This window comes from Dendropsophus ebraccatus, chromosome 11 (assembly GCF_027789765.1).
Source record: "Dendropsophus ebraccatus isolate aDenEbr1 chromosome 11, aDenEbr1.pat, whole genome shotgun sequence".
Lineage (NCBI taxonomy): Eukaryota > Metazoa > Chordata > Amphibia > Anura > Hylidae > Dendropsophus > Dendropsophus ebraccatus.
In genome coordinates this window covers 98065553-98085141 of record NC_091464.1, presented here as the reverse complement: position 1 = coordinate 98085141, position 19589 = coordinate 98065553, and the positions used below count along the sequence as shown (strand labels likewise).

The 19589-nt window shown below is 48.0% G+C and overlaps 1 protein-coding gene across 3 annotated transcripts in view; it reads left to right on the top strand.

The window, feature by feature from the left end:
• LOC138767578 (neural cell adhesion molecule 1-like) overlaps positions 1–19589 on the top strand; it is a 176758-nt gene that overhangs the window by 109531 nt on the left and 47638 nt on the right. For 2 of the 3 annotated variants that reach the window (XM_069945174.1, XM_069945172.1), the window contains exon 5: positions 18607–18891. The exons of the other annotated variant lie outside the window; for it this stretch is intronic. In XM_069945174.1, coding sequence (XP_069801275.1) covers positions 18607–18891 — 285 coding nt within the window. The remainder of the gene's footprint in view (positions 1–18606; positions 18892–19589) is intronic. 3 annotated transcript variants of the gene reach the window in all.

Here is a 19589-nt window from a genome sequence, read left to right as displayed (position 1 = left end):
TAATATCACCATGTGCCCATAGTGCCCCTCACATTCCCTGTAATATCACCATGCCCATAGTGCCCCTCACATTCCCTGTAATATCACCATGTGCCCATAGTGCCCCCCACATTCCCTGTAATATCACCATGTGCCCATAGTGCCCCTCACATTCCCTGTAATATCACCATGCCCATAGTGCCCCTCACATTCCCTGTAATATCACCATGTGCCCATAGTGCCCCTCACATTCCCTGTAATATCACCATGTGCCCATAGTGCCCCTCACATTCCCTGTAATATTACCATGTGCCCATAGTGCCCCTCACATTCCCTGTAATATTACCATGCCCATAGTGCCCCTCACATTCCCTGTAATATCACCATGTGCCCATAGTGCCCCTCACATTCCCTGTAATATTACCATGTGCCCATAGTGCCCCTCACATTCCCTGTAATATTACCATGTGCCCATAGTGACCCCCACATTCCCTGTAATATCACCATGTGCCCATAGTGCCCCTCACATTCCCTGTAATATCACCATGTGCCCATAGTGCCCCCCACATTCCCTGTAATATCACCCTGTGCCCATAGTGCCCCTCACATTCCCTGTAATATCACCATGTGCCCATAGTGCCCCTCACATTCCCTGTAATATCACCATGTGCCCATAGTGCCCCTCACATTCCCTGTAATATCACCATGTGCCCATAGTGCCCCTCACATTCCCTGTAATATTACCATGTGCCCATAGTGCCCCCCACATTCCCTGTAATATCACCATGCCCATAGTGCCCCTCACATTCCCTGTAATATCACCATGTGCCCATAGTGCCCCTCACATTCCCTGTAATATTACCATGTGTCCATAGTGCCCCTCACATTCCCTGTAATATCACCCTGTGCCCATAGTGCCCCTCACATTCCCTGTAATATCACCATGTGCCCATAGTGCCCCTCACATTCCCTGTAATATCACCATGTGCCCATAGTGCCCCCCACATTCCCTGTAATATCACCATGTGCCCATAGTGCCCCCCACATTCCCTGTAATATCACCATGCCCATAGTGCCCCTCACATTCCCTGTAATATCACCATGTGCCCATAGTGCCCCTCACATTCCCTGTAATATCACCATGTGACCATAGTGCCCCTCACATTCCCTGTAATATCCCCATGTGCCCATAGTGCCCCCCACATTCCCTGTAATATCACCATGTGCCCATAGTGCCCCTCACATTCCCTGTAATATTACCATGTGCCCATAGTGCCCCTCACATTCCCTGTAATATCCCCATGTGCCCATAGTGCCCCTCACATTCCCTGTAATATTACCATGTGCCCATAGTGCCCCTCACATTCCCTGTAATATCACCATGTGCCCATAGTGCCCCTCACATTCCCTGTAATATCACCATGTGCCCATAGTGCCCCTCACATTCCCTGTAATATCACCATGTGCCCATAGTGCCCCCCACATTCCCTGTAATATCACCATGCCCATAGTGCCCCTCACATTCCCTGTAATATCACCATGTGCCCATAGTGCCCCCCACATTCCCTGTAATATCACCATGTGCCCATAGTGCCCCTCACATTCCCTGTAATATCACCATGTGCCCATAGTGCCCCTCACATTCCCTGTAATATCACCATGTGCCCATAGTGCCCCTCACATTCCCTGTAATATCACCATGTGCCCATAGTGCCCCCCACATTCCCTGTAATATCACCATGTGCCCATAGTGCCCCTCACATTCCCTGTAATATCACCATGTGCCCATAGTGCCCCCCACATTCCCTGTAATATCACCATGTGCCCATAGTGCCCCTCACATTCCCTGTAATATCACCATGTGCCCATAGTGCCCCTCACATTCCCTGTAATATCACCATGTGCCCATAGTGCCCCTCACATTCCCTGTAATATCACCATGTGCCCATAGTGCCCCTCACATTCCCTGTAATATCACCATGTGCCCATAGTGCCCCTCACATTCCCTGTAATATCACCATGTGCCCATAGTGCCCCTCACATTCCCTGTAATATTACCATGTGCCCATAGTGCCCCTCACATTCCCTGTAATATTACCATGTGCCCATAGTGCCCCTCACATTCCCTGTAATATCACCATGTGCCCATAGTGCCCCCCACATTCCCTGTAATATCACCATGTGCCCATAGTGCCCCTCACATTCCCTGTAATATTACCCTGTGCCCATAGTGCCCCTCACATTCCCTGTAATATCACCATGTGCCCATAGTGCCCCTCACATTCCCTGTAATATCACCATGTGCCCATAGTGCCCCTCACATTCCCTGTAATATTACCCTGTGCCCATAGTGCCCCTCACATTCCCTGTAATATCACCATGTGCCCATAGTGCCCCTCACATTCCCTGTATTATCACCATGTGCCCATAGTGCCCCTCACATTCCCTGTAATATCACCATGCCCATAGTGCCCCTCACATTCCCTGTAATATCACCATGTGCCCATAGTGCCCCTCACATTCCCTGTATTACCATGTGCCCATAGTGCCCCTCACATTCCCTGTAATATTACCATGTGCCCATAGTGCCCCTCACATTCCCTGTAATATCACCATGTGCCCATAGTGCCCCTCACATTCCCTGTAATATCACCATGTGCCCATAGTGCCCCCCACATTCCCTGTAATATCACCATGCCCATAGTGCCCCTCACATTCCCTGTAATATTACCATGTGCCCATAGTGCCCCCCCACATTCCCTGTAATATTACCATGTGCCCATAGTGCCCCTCACATTCCCTGTAATATTACCCTGTGCCCATAGTGCCCCTCACATTCCCTGTAATATTACCATGTGCCCATAGTGCCCCTCACATTCCCTGTAATATTACCCTGTGCCCATAGTGCCCCTCACATTCCCTGTAATATCACCATGTGCCCATAGTGCCCCCCACATTCCCTGTAATATCACCATGTGCCCATAGTGCCCCTCACATTCCCTGTAATATTACCATGTGCCCATAGTGCCCCTCACATTCCCTGTAATATCACCATGTGCCCATAGTGCCCCTCACATTCCCTGTAATATCACCATGTGCCCATAGTGCCCCTCACATTCCCTGTAATATCACCATGTGCCCATAGTGCCCCTCACATTCCCTGTAATATCACCATGTGCCCATAGTGCCCCTCACATTCCCTGTAATATTACCATGCCCATAGTGCCCCTCACATTCCCTGTAATATCACCATGTGCCCATAGTGCCCCTCACATTCCCTGTAATATTACCATGTGCCCATAGTGCCCCTCACATTCCCTGTAATATTACCATGTGCCCATAGTGCCCCTCACATTCCCTGTAATATCACCCTGTGCCCATAGTGCCCCTCACATTCCCTGTAATATCACCATGTGCCCATAGTGCCCCTCACATTCCCTGTAATATCACCATGTGCCCATAGTGCCCCTCACATTCCCTGTAATATCACCATGTGCCCATAGTGCCCCCCACATTCCCTGTAATATCACCATGTGCCCATAGTGCCCCTCACATTCCCTGTAATATCACCATGTGCCCATAGTGCCCCTCACATTCCCTGTAATATTACCCTGTGCCCATAGTGCCCCTCACATTCCCTGTAATATCACCATGTGCCCATAGTGCCCCTCACATTCCCTGTATTATCACCATGTGCCCATAGTGCCCTCACATTCCCTGTAATATTACCATGTGCCCATAGTGCCCCTCACATTCCCTGTAATATCACCATGTGCCCATAGTGCCCCTCACATTCCCTGTAATATCACCATGTGCCCATAGTGCCCCCCACATTCCCTGTAATATCACCATGTGCCCATAGTGCCCCTCACATTCCCTGTAATATCACCATGTGCCCATAGTGCCCCTCACATTCCCTGTAATATTACCATGTGCCCATAGTGCCCCTCACATTCCCTGTAATATTACCATGTGCCCATAGTGCCCCCCCACATTCCCTGTAATATTACCATGTGCCCATAGTGCCCCTCACATTCCCTGTAATATCACCATGTGCCCATAGTGCCCCTCACATTCCCTGTAATATTACCCTGTGCCCATAGTGCCCCTCACATTCCCTGTAATATCACCATGTGCCCATAGTGCCCCTCACATTCCCTGTAATATCACCATGTGCCCATAGTGCCCCCCACATTCCCTGTAATATCACCATGTGCCCATAGTGCCCCTCACATTCCCTGTAATATCACCATGTGCCCATAGTGCCCCTCACATTCCCTGTAATATTACCCTGTGCCCATAGTGCCCCTCACATTCCCTGTAATATCACCATGTGCCCATAGTGCCCCTCACATTCCCTGTATTATCACCATGTGCCCATAGTGCCCTCACATTCCCTGTAATATTACCATGTGCCCATAGTGCCCCTCACATTCCCTGTAATATCACCATGTGCCCATAGTGCCCCTCACATTCCCTGTAATATCACCATGTGCCCATAGTGCCCCCCACATTCCCTGTAATATCACCATGTGCCCATAGTGCCCCTCACATTCCCTGTAATATCACCATGTGCCCATAGTGCCCCTCACATTCCCTGTAATATTACCATGTGCCCATAGTGCCCCTCACATTCCCTGTAATATTACCATGTGCCCATAGTGCCCCCCCACATTCCCTGTAATATCACCATGTGCCCATAGTGCCCCCCACATTCCCTGTAATATCACCATGTGCCCATAGTGCCCCTCACATTCCCTGTAATATCACCATGTGCCCATAGTGCCCCTCACATTCCCTGTAATATTACCATGTGCCCATAGTGCCCCTCACATTCCCTGTAATATTACCATGTGCCCATAGTGCCCCCCCACATTCCCTGTAATATTACCCTGTGCCCATAGTGCCCCTCACATTCCCTGTAATATCACCATGTGCCCATAGTGCCCCCCACATTCCCTGTAATATCACCATGTGCCCATAGTGCCCCTCACATTCCCTGTAATATCACCATGTGCCCATAGTGCCCCTCACATTCCCTGTAATATCACCATGTGCCCATAGTGCCCCTCACATTCCCTGTAATATCACCATGTGCCCATAGTGCCCCTCACATTCCCTGTAATATTACCATGTGCCCATAGTGCCCCTCACATTCCCTGTAATATCACCATGTGCCCATAGTGCCCCTCACATTCCCTGTAATATTACCATGTGCCCATAGTGCCCCTCACATTCCCTTTACAAGATCTCCCGCACTCCCATGTCCCTCAATAAGTAGATATGCTCTGTGCCCCAGTATAGTAGTAAGGTCCCTATATAATATAGGACACTCTGTGCAGCCCCAATGTAGTATAGACCCCTGTGTGCTGCCCTCAGTAGTATATAGCCCCCTGTGCTCCCCCCAGTGGTATATAGCCCTCCTGTGCTCCATCCAAGTGGTATATAGCCCCCCTGTGCTCCACCCCAGTGGTATAGCCCCCCTGTGCTCCCCTCCTCCAGTGGTATATAGCCCCCCCCTCCGTAGTATATAGCCCCCAGTGTTCCACCCCAGTAGTATATAGCCCCCTGTGCTCCCCACAGTGGTATATAGCCGCCCTGTGCTCCCCCCAGTGGTATATAGCCCTCCTGTGCTCCCCCCAGTGGTATATAGCCCCCACTGTGCTCCCCTCCTCCCCCCAGTGGTATATAGCCCCCAGTGCTCCACCCCAGTAGTATATAGCCCCCTGCCCCCCCCCCCCCATGGTATATGGCCCCTTTTGCTCCTCCTCCCCTATGCTCCCCCCATAATGTATAGCCCCCCTGTGCTCCCCCTCCCATATAGTATATAACATTAAAAAAAAAATCACTTATACTCACCTGGGTCCCCGCGTTCCTCTTCACTTTGCATCTTCTGGCCGGACCGCTGCGTTCACTAGAGGCCGCTCTCCCCTTCTCCTGGCGGCGACGTAAAGACGTCACTCGGCGCCGACGCTAGAAGGGGAGAGCGGCCTCTAGTGAACGCAGCGGTCACAAGAGTGACTGACAGGGAAAGAGCCAATGGCTCTCTCCCTGTCAGTGCTGCTGCTGCACGGTATCTATGAGCGCTCATAGCTACAGTGCAGAGCGCAGCAGCGAGGGGGGCCTCAGGGGGCGCCATTGGGATGGGTAAGTAGATTAATTACATACCCATGCCGATGGCGCTCCCCCCTGACAGGCCGGCGGCCGGAGCCCTGTGCAACCGCATTGGTCGCACATAGCAAAGGCCGGCCTGGTCGGGGGGGGGCCCTTTAACCAGTGGGCCCGGTGCACGTGCACCATTGGCCCTATGGTTAAAGCGGCCCTGGCTGGCTTGGTGGCAAGAATTTAATGGTGATTTTGTTTTGCTTTTATGCTTTAATAATGGTTAATTATGATTAATAATATGTCATTTAATTCTGTAATTTACTGATATGTTTAAGTTATGGCGAGATATGCCTTGTTTGTTAATTTTTATATTTTCTAATAAAAGAATTACAGGATGTGACTTAGGATCAGTACAGGATGTGACTTAGGATCAGTACAGGATGTGACTTAGGATCAGTACAGGATGTAACACAGGATCAGTACAGGATGTGACTTAGGATCAGTACAGGATGTGACTTAGGATCAGTACAGGATGTGACTTAGGATCAGTACAGGATGTGACTTAGGATCAGTACAGGATGTGACTTAGGATCAGTACAGGATGTGACTTAGGATCAGTACAGGATGTAACACAGGATCAGTACAGGATGTGACTTAGGATCAGTACCGATGATGTAACACAGGATCAGTACAGGATGTGACTTAGGATCAGTACAGGATGTGACTTAGGATCAGTACAGGATGTGACTTAGGATCAGTACAGGATGTGACTTAGGATCAGTACAGGGATGTGACTTAGGATCAGTACAGGATGTGACTTAGGATCAGTACAGGATGTAACACAGGATCAGTACAGGATGTGACTTAGGATCAGTACAGGATGTGACTTAGGATCAGTACAGGATGTGACTTAGGATCAGTACAGGATGTGACTTAGGATCAGTACAGGATGTGACTTAGGATCAGTACAGGATGTGACTTAGGATCAGTACAGGATGTGACTTAGGATCAGTACAGGATGTGACTTAGGATCAGTACAGGATGTGACTTAGGATCAGTACAGGATGTAACACAGGATCAGTACAGGATGTGACTTAGGATCAGTACAGGATGTGACTTAGGATCAGTACAGGATGTGACTTAGGATCAGTACAGGATGTGACTTAGGATCAGTACAGGATGTAACACAGGATCAGTACAGGATGTGACTTAGGATCAGTACAGGATGTGACTTAGGATCAGTACAGGATGTGACTTAGGATCAGTACAGGATGTGACTTAGGATCAGTACAGGATGTGACTTAGGATCAGTACAGGATGTAACACAGGATCAGTACAGGATGTGACTTAGGATCAGTACAGGATGTGACTTAGGATCAGTACAGGATGTGACTTAGGATCAGTACAGGATGTGACTTAGGATCAGTACAGGATGTGACTTAGGATCAGTACAGGATGTGACTTAGGATCAGTACATGATGTGACTTAGTATCAGTACAGGATGTGACTTAGGATCAGTACAGGATGTGACTTAGGATCAGTACAGGATGTGACTTAGGATCAGTACAGGATGTGACTTAGGATCAGTACAGGATGTGACTTAGGATCAGTACAGGATGTGACTTAGGATCAGTACAGGATGTAACACAGGATCAGTACAGGATGTGACTTAGGATCAGTACAGGATGTGACTTAGGATCAGTACAGGATGTGACTTAGGAACAGTACAGGATGTGACTTAGGATCAGTACAGGATGTGACTTAGGATCAGTACAGGATGTAACACAGGATCAGTACAGGATGTGACTTAGGATCAGTACAGGATGTGACTTAGGATCAGTACAGGATGTGACTTAGGATCAGTACAGGATGTGACTTAGGATCAGTACAGGATGTAACACAGGATCAGTACAGGATGTGACTTAGGATCAGTACAGGATGTGACTTAGGATCAGTACAGGATGTGACTTAGGATCAGTACAGGATGTGACTTAGGATCAGTACAGGATGTGACTTAGGATCAGTACAGGATGTGACTTAGGATCAGTACAGGATGTGACTTAGGATCAGTACAGGATGTGACTTAGGATCAGTACAGGATGTGACTTAGGATCAGTACAGGATGTTACTAGGATCAGTACAGGATGTGAACACAGGATCAGTACAGGATGTGACTTAGGATCAGTACAGGATGTAACACAGGATCAGTACAGGATGTGAACTTAGGATCAGTACAGGATGTGACTTAGGATCAGTACAGGATGTGACTTAGGATCAGTACAGGATGTGACTTAGGATCAGTACAGGATGTAACACAGGATCAGTACAGGATGTGACTTAGGATCAGTACAGGATGTGACTTAGGATCAGTACAGGATGTACACTAGGATCAGTACAGGATGTGACTTAGGATCAGTACAGGATGTGACTTAGGATCAGTACAGGATGTGACTTAGGATCAGTACAGGATGTGACTTAGGATCAAGTACAGGATGTGACTTAGGATCAGTACAGGATGTGAACACTAGGATCAGTACAGGAGTTGACTTAGGATCAGTACAGGATGTGACTTAGGATCAGTACAAGGAATGTGACTTAGGATCAGTACAGGAATGTGACTTAGGATCAGTACAGGATGTGACTTAGGATCAGTACAGGATGTGACTTAGGATCAGTACAGGATGTGACCTTAGGATCAGTACAGGATGTGACTTAGGATCAGTACAGGATGTACCACAGGATCAGTACAGGATGTGACTTAGGGATCAGTACAGGATGTGACTTAGGATCAGTACAGGATGTAACACAGGATCAGTAAGAGGTGACTTAGGATCAGTACAGGATGTGACTTAGGAATCAGTACAGGATGTGACTTAGGATCAGTACAGGAGGTGACTTAGGATCAGTACAGGATGTGAACTACAGGATCAGTACAGGATGTGACTTAGGATCAGTACAGGATGTGACTTAGGATCAGTACAGGATGTGACTTAGGATCAGTACAGGATGTGACTTAGGATCAGTACAGGATGTGACTTAGGATCAGTACAGGATGTGACTTAGGATCAGTACAGGATGTGACTTAGGATCAGTACAGGAATGTGACTTAGGATCAGTACAGGATGTGACTTAGGATCAGTACAGGATGTGACTTAGGATCAGTACAGGATGTGACTTAGGATCAGTACAGGATGTGACTTAGGATCAGTACAGGATGTAACACAGGATCAGTACAGGATGTGACTTAGGATCAGTACAGGATGTGACTTAGGATCAGTACAGGATGTAACACAGGATCAGTACAGGATGTGACTTAGGATCAGTACAGGATGTGACTTAGGATCAGTACAGGATGTGACTTAGGATCAGTACAGGATGTGACTTAGGATCAGTACAGGATGTGACTTAGGATCAGTACAGGATGTAACACAGGATCAGTACAGGATGTGACTTAGGATCAGTACAGGATGTAACACAGGATCAGTACAGGATGTGACTTAGGATCAGTACAGGATGTAACACAGGATCAGTACAGGATGTGACTTAGGATCAGTACAGGATGTGACTTAGGATCAGTACAGGATGTGACTAAGGATCAGTACAGGATGTGACAGAGGATCAGTACAGGATGTGACTTAGGATCAGTACAGGATGTGACTTAGGATCAGTACAGGATGTGACTTAGGATCAGTACAGGATGTGACTTAGGATCAGTACAGGATGTGACTTAGGATCAGTACAGGATGTGACTTAGGATCAGTACAGGATGTAACACAGGATCAGTACAGGATGTGACTTAGGATCAGTACAGGATGTAACACAGGATCAGTACAGGATGTGACTTAGGATCAGTACAGGATGTGACTTAGGATCAGTACAGGATGTGACTTAGGATCAGTACAGGATGTGACTTAGGATCAGTACAGGATGTAACACAGGATCAGTACAGGATGTGACTTAGGATCAGTACAGGATGTGACTTAGGATCAGTACAGGATGTGACTTAGGATCAGTACAGGATGTGACTTAGGATCAGTACAGGATGTGACTTAGGATCAGTACAGGATGTGACTTAGGATCAGTACAGGATGTGACTTAGGATCAGTACAGGATGTGACTTAGGATCAGTACAGGATGTGACTTAGGATCAGTACAGGATGTGACTTAGGATCAGTACAGGATGTGACTTAGGATCAGTACAGGATGTGACTCAGGATCAGTACAGGATGTGACTTAGGATCAGTACAGGATGTGACTTAGGATCAGTACAGGATGTAACACAGGATCAGTACAGGATGTGACTTAGGATCAGTACAGGATGTAACACAGGATCAGTACAGGATGTGACTTAGGATCAGTACAGGATGTGACTTAGGATCAGTACAGGATGTGACTTAGGATCAGTACAGGATGTGACTTAGGATCAGTACAGGATGTGACTTAGGATCAGTACAGATGGTGACTTAGGATCAGTACAGGATGTGACTTAGGATCAGTACAGGATGTGACTTAGGATCAGTACAGGGATGTGACTTAGGATCAGTACAGGATGTAACACAGGATCAGTACAGGATGTGACTTAGGATCAGTACAGGATGTGACTTAGGATCAGTACAGGATGTGACTTAGGATCAGTACAGGATGTGACTTAGGATCAGTACAGGATGTGACTTAGGATCAGTACAGGATGTGACAGGATCAGTACAGGATGTGACTTAGGATCAGTACAGGATGTGACTTAGGATCAGTACAGGATGTGACTTAGGATCAGTACAGGATGTGACAGGATCAGTACAGGATGTGACTTAGGATCAGTACAGGATGTAACACAGGATCAGTACAGGATGTGACAGGATCAGTACAGGATGTGACTTAGGATCAGTACAGGATGTGACTTAGGATCAGTACAGGATGTGACTTAGGATCAGTACAGGATGTAACACAGGATCAGTACAGGATGTGACTTAGGATCAGTACAGGATGTGACTTAGGATCAGTACATGATGTGACTTAGGATCAGTACAGGATGTGACTTAGGATCAGTACAGGATGTAACACAGGATCAGTACAGGATGTGACTTAGGATCAGTACAGGATGTAACACAGGATCAGTACAGGATGTGACTTAGGATCAGTACAGGATGTGACTTAGGATCAGTACAGGATGTAACACAGGATCAGTACAGGATGTGACAGGATCAGTACAGGATGTGACTTAGGATCAGTACAGGATGTGACTTAGGATCAGTACAGGATGTGACTTAGGATCAGTACAGGATGTAACACAGGATCAGTACAGGATGTGACTTAGGATCAGTACAGGATGTGACTTAGGATCAGTACAGGATGTGACTTAGGATCAGTACAGGATGTGACTTAGGATCAGTACAGGATGTGACTTAGGATCAGTACAGGATGTAACACAGGATCAGTACAGGATGTGACTTAGGATCAGTACAGGATGTGACTTAGGATCAGTACAGGATGTGACTTAGGATCAGTACATGATGTGACTTAGGATCAGTACAGGATGTGACTTAGGATCAGTACAGGATGTGACTTAGGATCAGTACATGATGTGACTTAGGATCAGTACAGGATGTGACTTAGGATCAGTACAGGATGTGACTTAGGATCAGTACAGGATGTGACTTAGGATCAGTACAGGATGTGACTTAGGATCAGTACAGGACGTGACTTAGGATCAGTACAGGATGTGACTTAGGATCAGTACAGGATGTGACTTAGGATCAGTACAGGATGTGACTTAGGATCAGTACAGGATGTGACTTAGGATCAGTACAGGATGTGACTTAGGATCAGTACAGGATGTGACTTAGGATCAGTACAGGATGTGACTTAGGATCAGTACAGGATGTAACACAGGATCAGTACAGGATGTGACTTAGGATCAGTACAGGATGTAACACAGGATCAGTACAGGATGTGACAGGATCAGTACAGGATGTGACTTAGGATCAGTACAGGATGTGACTTAGGATCAGTACAGGATGTGACTTAGGATCAGTACAGGATGTAACACAGGATCAGTACAGGATGTGACTTAGGATCAGTACAGGATGTGACTTAGGATCAGTACAGGATGTGACTTAGGATCAGTACAGGATGTGACTTAGGATCAGTACAGGATGTGACTTAGGATCAGTACAGGATGTAACACAGGATCAGTACAGGATGTGACTTAGGATCAGTACAGGATGTGACTTAGGATCAGTACAGGATGTGACTTAGGATCAGTACATGATGTGACTTAGGATCAGTACAGGATGTGACTTAGGATCAGTACAGGATGTGACTTAGGATCAGTACATGATGTGACTTAGGATCAGTACAGGATGTGACTTAGGATCAGTACAGGATGTGACTTAGGATCAGTACAGGATGTGACTTAGGATCAGTACAGGATGTGACTTAGGATCAGTACAGGACGTGACTTAGGATCAGTACAGGATGTGACTTAGGATCAGTACAGGATGTGACTTAGGATCAGTACAGGATGTGACTTAGGATCAGTACAGGATGTGACTTAGGATCAGTACAGGATGTGACTTAGGATCAGTACAGGATGTGACTTAGGATCAGTACAGGATGTAACACAGGATCAGTACAGGATGTGACTTAGGATCAGTACAGGATGTAACACAGGATCAGTACAGGATGTGACTTAGGATCAGTACAGGATGTAACACAGGATCAGTACAGGATGTAACACAGGATCAGTACAGGATGTGACTTAGGATCAGTACAGGATGTAACACAGGATCAGTACAGGATGTGACTTAGGATCAGTACAGGATGTGACTTAGGATCAGTACAGGATGTGACTTAGGATCAGTACAGGATGTGACTTAGGATCAGTACATGATGTGACTTAGGATCAGTACAGGATGTGACTTAGGATCAGTACAGGATGTGACTTAGGATCAGTACATGATGTGACTTAGGATCAGTACAGGATGTGACTTAGGATCAGTACAGGATGTGACTTAGGATCAGTACAGGATGTGACTTAGGATCAGTACAGGATGTGACTTAGGATCAGTACAGGACGTGACTTAGGATCAGTACAGGACGTGACTTAGGATCAGTACAGGATGTGACTTAGGATCAGTACAGGATGTGACTTAGGATCAGTACAGGATGTGACTTAGGATCAGTACAGGATGTGACTTAGGATCAGTACAGGATGTGACTTAGGATCAGTACAGGATGTGACTTAGGATCAGTACAGGATGTGACTTAGGATCAGTACAGGATGTAACACAGGATCAGTACAGGATGTAACACAGGATCAGTACAGGATGTGACTTAGGATCAGTACAGGATGTGACTTAGGATCAGTACAGGATGTAACACAGGATCAGTACAGGATGTGACTTAGGATCAGTACAGGATGTAACACAGGATCAGTACAGGATGTGACTTAGGATCAGTACAGGATGTAACACAGGATCAGTACAGGATGTGCAGTGTCCCAGAACATGCAGACTACTACTCCTATTATGGCCATTTCTCTTGCTGTGTCCATGCCTGTTCTGGTAAGTGTTTGCACTGCAACTGCTGCTGGTTTTCCCCTAGTATTCTCTGGTAATGTGCATTTTCATGTGTATTCTCATGTATTCCTGTGTATTATTACAGTGTACAGTGGTATGCAAGGCTGTTGATCACGTGACCTGTAACCATGGTTCCTCCAATGGCCGACTAGCTCTGGCCAGGAGCAACCATGTGACCTCCCACTTCCTCCTAACAAGTGAGTCTTCCCCCTGCTTCCAAGCAAGGAGGATGTGTGTCGTCCCTCTCCTGCCTCAGAGGAGTTGGGCTTCTTCTCTGCAGCCTTTTCACCATAAGAAGAGTGACTGATTCTGCTGCTGTATTCAAGTCTTCGGCTGTATCTGCCTGCTCAAGTGACCGGATTCTTCTCTCTCATCTGGGTGTCATTCCGTTATCTCTCCTCATCGCTGCAAGGATTCACAGCAAGTATTATTCTCAAGCTAATCCACCCAGCAACGCTATTCCTCTCATACTCCTACTCCCATCATCCGGCACGTATTCTCACAGCCTATGCAGCACCACTCCTGCCTTATTTGTCAAAGCCTGCTATATACCCAGTTGCATCCGGACAGAACTGTTGCTACTAGTTACCTTATCTATAATAAAACCGCTGTTACTGAACCCTGGCATTGGTGTCCACTAACTGGTGCCCTGACTAAGTGCAGCGAAGAATCGCATGCCCATCATCACCCGCAGATTCCTCAGACCGGCCCTACAGCTGTGCTGCCCTCAGGCCTATACCGTGACAAGTATAACCCCTGCAGCTGCCCCGGTCATTGCCCGCTCATAACACCAGCACTGCGGAAGTGGCCCCCAGGGGCCAGGGCATCGCATTTGGCGTCACGAACAGGATCTACCCGCCACGCGGTGTACCAGATCTACAGTTTAATATCGTCTCCAGAGACTGTGCTAAAATTGCCATGGGAGTTCTGATAACTGAGTCGCTGCACGGCTGGGACTGTACACAAAATGGCCGCTTCTTGCTGTTATTTCTACCTGCGCCATCCCCCAGTGACGAGGGGGTTAACTGCCATGCGGCCGAGAAGCGGGAATTGCTTGGCGCCATTGATAATGACTGTGTCTCTCCTGATTGGCCGGCCGCTTCCACTGACGTCATTGTTGCTGGGCAGACTTTGGAGCCTGATCCTCCAGCCTGGCGCTCCTCCCCTTCCTGCTACAAGTTCCGGCCAGTGGAACGCAAGATGGCGGCCTATGAAGAGCACCTGCCTGCAGCCCCAGCGCTTGTGATGCCTACACTGCCTGAGAGTCTGCCTTTGCTCAATCCTGCGTGCCTGCTAATGCCGCCACCCTCTGACAGCGATATCAGTTGGGGCTCTACACCAGTCTCCAACGGTCCGGAGGAAGAGCCTGTCTCCATCGCCAGCGTCTCACCGGGATCTCGTTGCTCCAGCACTCCCGAGGTTGCCTTCTCCACAGGAGGATCGACCTCGCCAGAAAACGATGGATCCGTGAGTACCGGGGTTCCGGGCGCCCCTCTTCCTGCCTCTAGCCAGGGGGATAACTTTAAGGCCACCTGCTACGCCAGTCCCTGGAGGCTCCCCGGGCCCGAGTCACCATCCCTGCCTCAGTGGGTGTTTGAGGACGACCCGGTTATCAAGAAGTTGGCGGATGAGATCAAGCAGGCCCTAACCTTGCTACCTCCGGTGGCTAAAGCCCCCATCACCATGGCTACTCCGGTGACTTCCCCTACCACTGCCGTGGCTAAAGCTGCGACCACCACCGCTACCTACCATGTGGCCCCTACTGTCTCTCCTGTGACCACAGTAGCCCCTACTGTCTCTCCTGTGACCACCGTGACCCCTAGCCTCGTGGTCACCACCGCAGCAGATGAGGCTCCTGCTCCGGCTTCCTCCCGGTATTACCCCTGGGAGAAGAAGAGGGGTGCCACTTGGGGCCCTCCAGGACACCTCTATTAGGTGTTCTCTTCAAGGGCTGAGTTCTATGACTGTGTTTTTTTTTGTGTGCTGTTTCACCATTTAGTGTATGCAACGTTAAAGGTTCGTGCCTGGTCCTCCTGACCAAGTTCCCTGTACTAACCAGCCATGAGCTGATGGACACTTACAGTAACAAAAGGTTCTCTAGTGCCTGTCCCAGAGCCTTTTACATGGACGATGTCTAATTGCCTAAAAGAGACTACCTCACAGAGACACTTAACCCATTCCTTCCTAATGCACTTTCCTGTGATTGTGTGTTCCACACAGGGTATTATTGCACTTATTTCATTATTGCACTTTTCCTACTATGGCATTCCAGTGTTATCAAAGTCTTTGTATTTCCTCCTCTGAGTAAGCACAAGGTTACATAGATTGCCTCAGAGTAGAGCACCTCTTTTGTAAAACAGTATATTTTCCAGTCAGATAGCTCCTCCTCTGAGTAAGAGAAGTCAGTTTGCATATACCTCAGAGAAAGTCCAGTTTATGTAGGAGTGTATTTTCTCATCCAGTCTCATTATTGTGTATTATTATCATATCTATAGCTGGAAAGATTTAGTTGAGCCAGTTTGTATTCAGATTTTTTCTCAGATTTTCATTCAGATTTCTCTCGGGTTTCATTCAGATTCATGTGAGCCGGTTCTCCTCAAGACCTCGCAGTATTTGTTGTCCCTTGTGTTTCCTTTCCTTTTGTTTCCAGTATTTGTTTACCTCTGTCTTGTCCCAACGCAGTAGTTATCACACATAGTCATACCTAATATTCACACTGGTCCATACATATTGCACCTTGGATACCCTTTCGTGTGTTTGGCCTATTGAGTAATTGTGTTGTATGATTGACCGGTATGTAAGGGGCCCCCATGTATGTTTGCTTTTATTATTTTGTTCTTTTCTCTTCCAGGTATCCAAGACACTACTCAGACACGCCAAGATAGTACACAGGTCTTCACGTTCTCCTCCAGTAGGGTAACACATTTAACAGAAAACCTACTGTCTAACTGGCTGGAATATGGAGGGTCACCCGCCAGCAGTTAAGTTGTCCTGGCTTACATGTCAGATGGTTCACGCACTAGCTACCTGGTCGCCAGAGTACGTTAGGCACCCCTAGGTGAAGTCCTGCCACTAGGGTTTCTCATCCTCTCTCTCTTCTCACCTGTGCCTTGGGCGTGGGAAACACACACCTCATCACACTCACTCTCATCATTCATTCCTGTTGTTTGATTGTCCAGCCTATTCATGTTTGCTGCCTTCTAGATTCGCCGAGGTCGGCTCAAATTTGCTAGGGAGGTATGCAGTGTCCCAGAACATGGAGACTACTACTCCTATTATGGCCATTTCTCTTGCTGTGTCAATGCCTGTTCTGGTAAGTGTTTGCACTGCAACTGCTGCTGGTTTTCCCCTAGTATTCTCTGGTAATGTGCATTTTCATGTGTATTGTCATGTATTCCTGTGTATTATTACAGTGTACAGTGGTATGCAAGGCTGTTGATCACGTGACCTGTAACCATGGTTCCTCCAATGGCCGACTAGCTCTGGCCAGGAGCAACCATGTGACCTCCCACTTCCTCCTAACAAGTGAGTCTTCCCCCTGCTTCCAAGCAAGGAGGATGTGTGTCGTCCCTCTCCTGCCTCAGAGGAGTTGGGCTTCTTCTCTGCAGCCTTTTCACCATAAGAAGAGTGACTGATTCTGCTGCTGTATTCAAGTCTTCGGCTGTATCTGCCTGCTCAAGTGACCGGATTCTTCTCTCTCATCTGGGTGTCATTCCGTTATCTCTCCTCATCGCTGCAAGGATTCACAGCAAGTATTATTCTCAAGCTAATCCACCCAGCAACGCTATTCCTCTCATACTCCTACTCCCATCATCCGGCACGTATTCTCACAGCCTATGCAGCACCACTCCTGCCTTATTTGTCAAAGCCTGCTATATACCCGGTTGCATCCGGACAGAACTGTTGCTACTAGTTACCTTATCTATAATAAAACCGCTGTTACTGAACCCTGGCATTGGTGTCCACTAACTGGTGCCCTGACTAGGTGCAGCGAAGAATCGCATGCCCATCATCACCCGCAGATTCCTCAGACCGGCCCTACAGCTGTGCTGCCCTCAGGCCTATACCGTGACAAGTATAACCCCTGCAGCTGCCCCGGTCATTGCCCGCTCATAACACCAGCACTGCGGAAGTGGCCCCCAGGGGCCAGGGCATCGCAGATGTAACACAGGATCAGTACAGGATGTGACTTAGGATCAGTACAGGATGTAACACAGGATCAGTACAGGATGTGACTTAGGATCAGTACAGGATGTGACTTAGGATCAGTACAGGATGTGACTTAGGATCAGTACAGGATGTAACACAGGATCAGTACAGGATGTGACTTAGGATCAGTACAGGATGTGACTTAGGATCAGTACAGGATGTGACTTAGGATCAGTACAGGATGTGACTTAGGATCAGTACAGGATGTAACACAGGATCAGTACAGGATGTAACACAGGATCAGTACAGGATGTGACTTAGGATCAGTACAGGATGTGACTTAGGATCAGTACAGGATGTGACTTAGGATCAGTACAGGATGTGACTTAGGATCAGTACAGGATGTGACTTAGGATCAGTACAGGATGTAACACAGGATCAGTACAGGATGTGACTTAGGATCAGTACAGGATGTGACTTAGGATCAGTACAGGATGTGACTTAGGATCAGTACAGGATGTAACACAGGATCAGTACAGGATGTGACTTAGGATCAGTACAGGATGTGACTTAGGATCAGTACAGGATGTGACTTAGGATCAGTACAGGATGTGACTTAGGATCAGTACAGGATGTGACTTAGGATCAGTACAGGATGTGACTTAGGATCAGTACAGGATGTGACTTAGGATCAGTACAGGATGTGACTTAGGATCAGTACAGGATGTGACTTAGGATCAGTACAGGATCATGTTGCTCTCTCCTATAATATCTGTGATGATCTCTCTCCTTCTTGCAGGTGTGGCGGACGTTGCAGCGTTGCCCGGCAGCAATGTGACATTTACAGCTGATGTTAGTGGGAGTCCTTCAGATATGACCTGGTATAGGAATGGGAGTAGGATTGTGGACGTGTACAAGTGGAGACCTGTGAGAGTCAGCAGCATGGAGGACAGGATTACGGCTGATCTGAAGCATTGGACATTGGTCCTGGTGGACGTGACTGCGGCAGACAGCGGACTGTACAACTGCATCTATCTAGCAGAGAATAGAGTGAGGCAGGACTTCTTCAGGCTGTACGTGTATGGTGAGTGCAGGAGGGACGCAAGGACAATGTGTCTGCTCCGGGATACTACGAGGGTCCGGCTGTAAGTAGTGATGCTGAATCTGATCCCCCGGAGTATATATAGGAGTATGGCCCCTTATTACACTCTGTCCTATCGCACAGTCCCGGCTCCCTACATGGTTTCTGTGATGTCCTCTACCAGGAGTAGCAGCCGAGCAGGAGGCATAGAGTGTGCGCAGTGCCGGGAGGTGTGCCACCTGTCCGCTTGCACAGGGCGCCTCACTCCTTCCAGCTGGCGGGGCGCCCGGGACTGCAACTGAATCCATCTGACACTGTCAGCAGATCCCTTTCAAAGCCAACCTCACACTCAGCTCATACAGCACCTTCCCCCGAAGCTCCTATCTCCAGTCCCGCAGCACCTGCACTTTTCTGTCCTGTTATCCTCCACACGCTGTGGCTGACGTCACATGATGTCAGGGACAGGCAGGAGAGAAGAGAGTGTGCAGGCGCCCCATGGTACATGAGCTGAGTGTGTGTGAGGATGGCTGGAAGCTCCCTGTATGTGGAAATAGCCACCACTGAGACCAGAGCCCCAGGAGGAGAAAGCTGCTGCTAAGGAACCATATCAGAGGTGAGTATCCTTTTTTTTCCTGCTACACAGGGGAGGCTGAGGGTGGTAGTTGTGTGGTGGGCTGGGGGTGGTAGTTGTGTGGGGGGCT